This window comes from Toxotes jaculatrix, chromosome 8 (genome assembly GCF_017976425.1).
Source record: "Toxotes jaculatrix isolate fToxJac2 chromosome 8, fToxJac2.pri, whole genome shotgun sequence".
In the NCBI taxonomy this organism is placed as follows: Eukaryota; Metazoa; Chordata; class Actinopteri; family Toxotidae; genus Toxotes; species Toxotes jaculatrix.
The window spans coordinates 16,164,770-16,174,129 of record NC_054401.1 but is presented as its reverse complement, the minus strand read 5'-3'; the positions used below and the strand labels follow the sequence as shown (position 1 = coordinate 16,174,129).

The 9,360-nt window shown below is 39.2% G+C and overlaps 2 protein-coding genes across 2 annotated transcripts in view; both read left to right on the top strand.

Annotated features, from left to right (window-relative positions):
* The first annotated feature begins 3,005 nt into the window (after positions 1 to 3,005).
* LOC121185417 (tumor necrosis factor receptor superfamily member 6B-like) lies at positions 3,006 to 5,944 on the top strand. Its single transcript, XM_041043484.1, has 6 exons — positions 3,006 to 3,031; positions 3,922 to 4,312; positions 4,467 to 4,646; positions 4,860 to 4,941; positions 5,054 to 5,342; positions 5,377 to 5,944. The coding sequence occupies exons 1-5, from the start codon at positions 3,029 to 3,031 to the stop codon at positions 5,253 to 5,255; spliced, it is 858 nt and encodes a 285-aa protein (XP_040899418.1). The 5' UTR covers positions 3,006 to 3,028; the 3' UTR covers positions 5,256 to 5,342; positions 5,377 to 5,944.
* Positions 5,945 to 6,867: 923 nt separating this feature from the next.
* LOC121185544 (F-actin-uncapping protein LRRC16A-like) overlaps positions 6,868 to 9,360 on the top strand; it is a 62,574-nt gene continuing 60,081 nt past the window's right edge. The window contains exon 1 of the mRNA XM_041043764.1: positions 6,868 to 7,211. Coding sequence (XP_040899698.1) covers positions 7,172 to 7,211 — 40 coding nt within the window. The 5' untranslated portion in view covers positions 6,868 to 7,171. The remainder of the gene's footprint in view (positions 7,212 to 9,360) is intronic.

Here is a 9,360-nt window from a genome sequence, read left to right as displayed (position 1 = left end):
GTTGGTTTGTTCTGGACTGCTGGCAAGTAAAGCTCATCTGATTTTTTTTTTTAAATGTCAGCTTTATGAATGTACAAAGGAGTGCAATTGTTTTTTTTTCTATTTAAATTTTTAATTTTACTTTCTGAATATGTAAAGGCTTGTTTTTATTACTTCATCAGAAATACTGGATTCCAAATGCTGCAAGTTCATGAAGTGATATTTGTTTTATATTTTGTTCTATCACTTTTATATTATTAAATGTATGATCTTTATTGTATATATGCTTGACTGGTCCTCTTTAAGCTTGTGTAACTTGTGAACACTAATGTCAAATGATCTGATTAAAAATCAGTTTGTAAAACTGAATTGTCTTCATAAATATGCAACTGGCAGACAGATCAGTGGTTGACTTTGGTCCTTTCTGCTGTTTTGATAGCAAAAATCTGGAAAAAACAAAAAAACAAAAACAAAAACTTAACAGGTTAAGTTTCCTTCTTTAACATTTTGCTTTTGTCTTATAATTTCCTGTCATGTTATAAACAATATTTGCTAATAGGACTTTGGCACACTACCACCAGCCACTGATCAGGAGCAAATAAATCTTTAACCACTTTCCTAAACACTTCCATGTGTTACCACACTTCACTTGGAACTACTACTGAATAAGTTACTGACGAACCAATAATGTCAACCTGTGGTCATTTTAGTTTTAAAAAAGCATATTTCCTCTTCTGAAGGCAGATATCCTGAGATGGATGAGAGCCAAGCTGCTGATTTGAATCAAAGGATATCTGATACTCTTCACATGAGTCATGAGTACATGTCATGATACACTCACACGCAGTTTGAATGAGATACATGCCAGGCTGCAGTACAGTGATGTTAACAGGCTGTTGCCATAGAGATGTGTTGTGCTCTCTGCACTGTTTGAAACACAGACACGCATTTCGTTTTCATGTTTGTATTATGCAGAAGAAAAACAATTCATCCATCATGTGGTTCAAAGTGACCTAAAGATAAATTAACTTAGAAACAGATTTTCAGACTCTTTTCTTGTCTGGCCAGAGCATAAACATGAACTTTTCATTACCAAACATGGGCGTACCAACTGATTTAAGATGCTTTAATTCCAAGCATAATACATACATAATACATAAAACATTCAGTTAAATTTTCATTTCAGACTAGGGCTGGGCGAGATGGATTAAACTCATTATAGCACAAGTTATGTTAGAAGTGCCTTGCTGAACCTCTTTACCTCACTTGCCAACATGTTGGTGTTCATTCCTTTCAAACAAAATCTCAGCAGCACTCCATCAATCAGGCCTTTATTGTAGAGTGGCTGGACAGAAGCCACTTTGAATAAAAGGCACATGGTGATGCTTAGAGTTTGCCAAATGGCATTTAAAGGACTCTAAGAGCACGGGGGAAAAGATTCTCTGGTCTGATGAGACAAAAACGCAGAATTCCAAACACTATGTCTGGGGCAAACACCAGGCACTGCTCATCATATGACTGATACCATCACTTATGGGAAAGCGTGGTGGTGGCAACATCACGCCATGGGGGGGCACTTCTCAGCTGTAGGGACAAGGAGACTGGTCAGAATTGAGGGAAGGATGAATGCAGCCAAATACAGAGAGGTCCCTGAATAAAATCTGCTCCAGAGGGCAACAGTTCACCCTTCAGCACGACAATAACCCAACGCGTAGCCTACGACATAGAGACTTACCCAAGAAGACTCTTTGTTCATTTCTAAAAACATGTTTTCATTTTATCATTGTGGGTTACTGAACGTAGATTGGTGGGCAAACACTATGATATTTTTTCTCCATTTACAATTAAATATACAACAGAATAAAGAGTATAAATACTGGAGGGCTTTCAATCCCTTCAGAAGCCACAGTATTTCTCAATTTAAATAAAAAAAAAAAAATTTACATTTACACTTTATTCTATTTAGGCAAACTTCTTGTACATATATTTTCTAAAGAAACTAAGTATGTATGCATTTGAGAAGTTTAGATTATTTCTCTTTAAAAAAGTAAAGAAAAAAGTAAAGAAAAGTAAATTTAAAAAATAAGAGAAATGCTGTAGAAAAAACACTACCCACCTAACACTACCCATGTGAATTAATGGCACACCCTAACATGATTGCATTAGTTCTCAGAAACAAGAGATGAGAGATACTGGTTTGACTCAGTACATTCATCTCAGTTTGTTCAGTCAGCACTTTGTTATAATGAACATACGAATGACTCAGAGACACTAAATTCAATGGAAAAAGGTGACTTATAGGCATGCTGACGCATTTTTTAGGCCCTTTCAACAACCAACGAGGGGAAAATCATCAAATTCTATAATTTTGTTTTTTTGTGTATTACTATTTGTAAAATGATGATGACCCACGTGGAATTTTCTGTATGTCTTTTTCAAGTGATTGTGCAAAAAGACATTTCCCTAAAACTTTTTTTTTTTTCATTAAACAGTTTCAAAACATCTGAGTCATGGGCTCTAATACATTACTGTACCGTGGAACATTGCAATGTAATAAAATACATTTCATGTAGCTAGATTATTAGGAAAATGTAAACACCACAGGCCTTATACTGAGGTTTTTGAGTTGTTTTCTTATTTTTATTTTTTTTTATCTTTTGAGATAAAGTACCTGGTACAGTGGGACAGAAAGTGTCAGGAGAGAGAGCAGTAGAATGATGCCTTGCATATTAGACCCCTAATATACCAGGACATCATAGATGATCAACTCTAAATTAAATTCCGGTAAATGAGAATCTGCATGCGTGAAGTGGAATGACTCTCGTCCTAATACTTCCTAGAACCACCATTTAGTTTTCTGATCCAGACTTCCGATTCCCTCTAAGAAGAAGTAGAAGTTGGAAGTTATTTGACCTTTTCAAAAGACAAATCACTATCCACAACCACAACGCCCACACAGAGGACTGTTCCTGTATGAAGCCTATAAAAATGAACCTGATTCTACTGTCAAGCCCTCTTTGACAGAAGTGACAATCTGCACATCATCAGCATGGTGAGTCTTCTGTATAAGAGTATTTTATTTTTAAGATGATAAAATCCAGCAAAGACAGACGTGATGATTAGCAATACTGTAATTGATGTTTGATTTATTTTTTAAAAAAGAACATGGAAATTAGCCAAATTATTATCAAATATTGAGGCAGTTGATATTTTTAATGCTATTTAAAAAAAAAAAAGTCAGTTCTTAAGGAAATTTCTAATGAGAATAAAAATAAGAAGAGAATACTTAAAGAATCTGAAATTGCCAGATTGAACTAATGGGAAATGTATTAAAACATCATCAAAAATAATTAGAGACTGTTTTTAATAAATACAGATATAACTGGCTCATCTTTTTAGAGAAAGTAAATTTAGAATCTAATTTAGAAACACATTTGGCTACAAGTGAATAATAAGTCCTTAAACAGAAATATTTTGGCCAGTGTGGGAGGTGAATGTCTGAGTGAAATAAAATCTGGCAGAATTACTAAATGTGATAACAGCTGTAGACAGTAGCAACATCAATTATAAAACAAATGCTGCTGCTGCTGTGCTTCAGGCAGCACAATAACCAGTTACAGGGATGAGGGAATAGTCTATTTCCATTTAGAAATAAATCACAGACACTTTTTCAGTGCACTTCCAGTGGGTAGTTACAGTAACACTGGACAAGTGTAGAAGGTGTTGAAGCAATGAGAAACTGAAAAATACCACTAAATGATCAGCTGATCTACGTGATACAATGGTTTAGCATTTAAAGACCCTTGATATTTTTTTAAAATCTGGTTTTCCATGTGACAGCAGTGCTGCAGTGTCAGAAACACTAGGCTGCATCAGCAGGTGTTATGATACTTAATCGTTGTAGTCGCAGTAGTAGTAATACTTGCATGGTTGTCTCCTCAGTTCGCCCTGCCTGCGTTGTTCCTGCTCTCTGGTATCCTCCGCGGTGCCTCGGCTGTGGAGTCCGTTCCCACCTTTGTGCTCCAAGACAAGTTCACCGGGGAAAATCTCACTTGCTCCCAGTGTCAACCAGGCTTTCACATGTCAGCGCCCTGCACCGCCACCACGCCCACCCAGTGCGCCCCGTGTGGAAGCAACCAGTTCACCGACCTGTGGAACTACCTGCCCAGGTGTCTGTACTGCAACAACTTCTGCACCTACCCCCGGGAAGTGGAAACTGAATGCTCACCGATCAACAACAGGGTCTGCCGGTGCAGTGAAGGCTTTTACTTGACCAATGACTACTGTAGGGAACACACGGAGTGCGAGCCCGGACAAGGTGTTCAGGCGAAAGGTACGTATCTGTCCTGGGGCCGCATCAGTCGATAAAACACGCATGTTCTCTTGAACGTGTAAATCTTCAGAAGTGTTCAGAAACAATGCATCAGGTACTCCGAAGCAGCTTAAAACACTGTAGTGACCCCAAATGCATTTTTGTCTTATTTCAGGTACGTCGGAGATGGACACTGTCTGTGAAGTGTGTCCAGAGGGTTACTTCTCCAACTCATCTTCTGCGCTGGAAACGTGCGTACAGCACCAGGAATGCTCAACTGGACAGATTACGCTCCTCCCCGGGTCCGTTTACCAAGACTCAGTGTGTGGCACCTGCGAGGAACTTGCAGAGGGAGGTGTGTAAGCTATTTTTTACAGTTGATTGTTACTGTCCAACATAAATTTATATAAAATGTATTAATATTTAGGACAGAAAATAAACCAAAAAAAATGAAGTCAGAAAGGTAACATTGTGTTTTATTTATTTAATTGTTTATTTATTTTTGCTATGACAGAAAAAAAGAAAAAAAAAGGCTGGATTTCAAACTCATTACAACTTTGTTCCTCAGATAAGACACTCAGGATGTTCCTCTCAGGATTCTTCAGTATGCACAGGATGCGTGTTGCAAAGCTGAAGAAATTTGTCACCAGGTGAATCTACACTGCGATTTCCAAACTTTTCCTTACCTCTTTTCAACCTCTACTTCACCTCTTAATTCACTTAATACATAGACTCTACTAAACCATCATGTTCCTCCAACAGGTACATTGGTAAGTCGGTCCGCAGACAAAGAGATCTTCTCCTGCAGCAAATCAAAGTGTGGCTGGCCCATGCTCCAGAGGAGCAGCTGAGAAAACTGCCACAGATGCTGAACGCTTCACATTGCGGCTCCATGGCAGAAAAACTGGAGAAGAGACTTCTGGAGATTAAACAGCAGAATCCAGGCTGTAGCTTAACTCTGTGAGGTACTCTAAAAGACTGACAGAGTCTGTGGTACAAGTAGCAGTATAACATACCTCTTTCCCTTGGTTTACAACGTGATACAGCAGCAGTTTTTTTATTTTTTATTTTTTTTTTTTTTTTTTGGAGATTTGTGTCCATTTGAGAACAGTTATTTATGTTTTTCATTTGCCTGTTTATTGAGAGTTGAAGTTGGATACTGCAGGAAGGCTGCAATCAGCAAGGTGTTAAAAGATACTTATAAACTGACAACCTATATTTAGTGTCATTTGTGTGACTCAAGACTCCAGTGTTGCTTGATAGGAAGTACATGGAAACGATGTTTGATGCAAAAACTGAGCTATGAGTGAAATTAATGTTATTGTAGAATTGTACAAATTTCTGTGAAATTGTGTGAAACCAAACTGGAAATTGTCCTCCTGCCAGACGCAGCAGCTAAATAAAGAACATATTGTAATCTAAAATGTTTCTGACCATCACAAGCAAGAAAACCAGACTGTAAATTAAACAAATTACCACAAGGTGTCGCCATCGTCCCTCTTTAACTCTTTGGTCATTGTAAACAAAGATGTTCTAACAGGTTACATACTTACAGTTTTTACAACCCGCTTCATAGAAAGTGAACTGAATTATTGAAATAGATTATATCCATTTATATATTCACATATTTTCCTTCATATTCAAAAAAGTTTTCAAACTGACCTATTGCATTCACCAAACAAGTCACTGCAACCTGCCTATCAGTGACTTGGTGAGCATTGGATTATTAGAATCAGATCATCGTCCACAGTCCATAATGTCTGAGTCACTTGAAAGAATCGTGAAAAGCATTTTAAAATGAAGAACAAGACTTTAAACGTTTTAAAGGATATATTTGTTTTGAATGTCCAGGATTCAAAATAAACCCAGTGTCAGGCATGGCTTAGTGCTTTAAAAACAGATGTTATTTGTGAATTTATTTATGTATTTGGCTGTACAGGCCACGTGTCTCTAGTTTATAAATGCAGTGGAAGACGTTGTGTTCTTTAACACTTTTCCTTTTGAAATTGTCTTAACAACATTGACAAAAAAGATTCTTTAAAAACATTCTTCCAAAACTTAATCTAGTAATGCCTTTTTCCCCACAAAGCAGTGATATACAGTATGGGCTCCAGTATTTCTCCAGGTACAGCTGTACAGTTTCTGCTAGAGTTAGAAGGGTAGGCCTCTTTGCAGGAACACAACTTCTATCAGTAAAATTCCCACGATATTCCCTGAGTGATTTAGACTATAAATTTATAATAGCGACTGGGGCTCTGTGAGTCCCACTCAACGACCGCTAGGGGTCACTGGTTCCCAGCTTGGGCACCTCTCGGGGTTGGAGCCTTGCTCATTAATTTTAAGGCTGACACCACTACCACCGCCCCCTCCTGCCACGCCACACCAGCTCCGGCATCGCATCGTCTCCCTCGCTGTCGCATCACCGAGCGAGGGGAGGGGCCCCCGGTTTCTACTATTGGCTGGCACTGTATTACCGACAGCTTTACGGTAGGGCTACGGCCAGAGAGGATGTGCGTGAACGGTGGTCTTTTCATCTCCCTGAAGCGCACAGTCTGCTGGGTTTCAACATGATTTTGAGAAGACCATAGCGGGTTTTTTTTTTGTTCTCAGTCTTTATCGTACAACCTCTGAACCCCGCGCTGTTTAAACCGAGAAGAGATGCGCCCAGATAAACGCGGATACATTGTCCGGACACCGCGAGAGGAGGAGAGGAGCATGTAACCGGGAGAAACGCACCGGCGGCGGCGGCGGTGGTGGCGGCACCACCTGACACTTCTCTCCCTCGCTCCTTGTTTCCTCAGCATTTGAGGCTTCTCGACGTGTTGACTGAACTCTTGTCGTTGTTTTTTTTTTTTTTTTGTGGATATTACCTTCAGCAAAATGAGCGAGGAAGTGTCAGAGGTCCCCAAAGAGCTTCTGGGTAAGAGCAGACGCGGATCATTTGTAGCCATGTGTCCAGCCTGGAACAATCACTGATACATCCTCTGTCCTGTTCCCCACAGGAGCTCACAGTGTGCATGTGCTTCTCTGCTTTAATAAGTTTTCTAGTGGCCTTATTGTGTCCATGCAATTTATTCTGTTCTTGAAATACAACCACACGTATTGTGCTGAGACACAATAGCTGTGTTATTGTCTTCCAGCAGGACCCATTTTTATTGTGATGGTTAATATTCCTTTCCTTGCTATAGGGTCCCCAAATCACATTTCTCCAAAACAGACATTACTTTATAGCTAATACACATGCCGTGGTTTAGTTCTGCCTACATCTTCACTGAGACTGTAAATGCTTCAGCTGCAGAAAAGCTTGAAGCTGTTTACACATATAGTGCTGCTGTTGATAATCAAAGTGCAGTGACTGTAATGTGGACAGCAGCCACCTGCATTAGGAGGAAAAGCCAAATAGTCTAGATGTGAGTGGTCAGCCTGTCATCCCTTAGCACATAACTTAAAAAAAAAAAAAGATTATTTTCCCCCACACTAACTCTTCTCCGCTCTCATATCTTTAGCCTGGAGTTTTAACCTGCTGATGCGGTCCTTGTCCTGTTTGTTTGAGTCTACCATGTTTCTCTTGACCAAGCTTACAGTCCTGCAGGCTGTTTGGCTGAAGCTCAGGCTCTCTTTGCTTGGCAATGTAGTTCAGTTTCTGACACCCCAGTGCAATGTTGGACAAGCACAAGCTCTGGTTTGTGTGTGAGAGAGTGAATCTCTCACACACAAGACTATATCTTCCTTTGGTTCCATTTCTTCCTCATAAGAGATGCAAAGGCAGTGCAGACTGTAGATGAGGCTCATAGGAAAATGTTGCTAGGTCATGTAGTCACTTGGTCAATCACGCATTTACTTAGTGAGTCACAGAATGTTTCAGCCAGGCAGTCGCTTATTTTGCTCTATCACAGTACCTGTTTCTTTGTTTCTGTTATCCAGCCTGTTGTTTGAGCTCTTATTACAGTTAGGATTAGGAACAGAACCGGACAAAAAAATTCAAGATGTGCTGTTCATCATTTTCTATACATTTCCCTAAAATGTAGCCTGACATACCTGGTATCATTAGAGACGTCGGGGTCTGAACAAGAATTAAAGTGGGTTAATATGGTAAAAATGGTCTGTCTTGTCCCCAGATTTCCTGTCCTTTGAAAAATGTTTTGGACCTTTACATCTTGTCTTTTTTAATGACTTTATACAGACCATCCAGACCTTCCACTCAGACTATTAGCAAGCAAGTTCTCTCTTCCTCCCCTCTGTCTTCAAGAAATGTTCCTGATTCTCGCTGACTCATTTGACCAGTGCACACTTATCGTTAGGAATTAGGTTTGGCATGATCCTATTCTCATGTGGTGTTGTCTGGATGAGTATATAACCAGCCATTGTTGGAAACAGTCACTGGCGCTGGTGATTCACCATCATGTAACAAGCAAAAACATTCACACAGCAGATTTCAAGAAATCAATACGGAGCATTGGGGTTCGCACATTCAGAAACTGTATTTGTGTGATAAAAAGATAGTTCACCGAAACATACATGATGTCTGGGAAACATTTTCCACTCGGTGACAAGGTAAAGAAATTACATGGAATGCAGTTTGCTTTTTCCTAGCGGTAAACTAGTTTATGTCTGTGAGAGAGATGGGTTAAAGATAGACCTTTGAGGAAACGAGTGTCAGAGGAAGAGGACAGAGCAAAGCAAACCTGACACTGCAGCGCAGTTTGGTCATCTCATCTCTGTGACGCTGTGTTTGTCATTGAGCTCTGACTTGCTCAGAATGACAAAAGAGCAAGCAGGTGTTAGCTGCTGTTAAATGCAAAAAAAAAAACCTAGAATGAGTTTTTTTTTTTTAATCAAAGTTTTTAAATTCTTCCCTGTTTTTTTTGCATACACAGAAATATAAGTAGATGAGGCTACAAAAGACAAGGAAGAGCAGAGTTGTGGATTGTAAAGGGGACAGAACATGAAAATAGACAAAAGCAACTTCACAATTTTCTTGTGATTTATTAGGATTTATTTATCTTCATGGTTAATATTTATCTGTATTTGTTCATATTTGTCTACAAGTCATTATTCAGCACTGTTAT

What these genes read in the sequence shown, in the direction of transcription:
- LOC121185417 (XM_041043484.1), top strand. An exon ending in ACAAGGTGTTCAGGCGAAAG is followed by an intron (nt 4,313 to 4,466) that starts GTACGTATCTGT and finishes GTCTTATTTCAG; the next exon opens with GTACGTCGGAGATGGACACT. An exon ending in CGAGGAACTTGCAGAGGGAG is followed by an intron (nt 4,647 to 4,859) that starts GTGTGTAAGCTA and finishes TTTGTTCCTCAG; the next exon opens with ATAAGACACTCAGGATGTTC.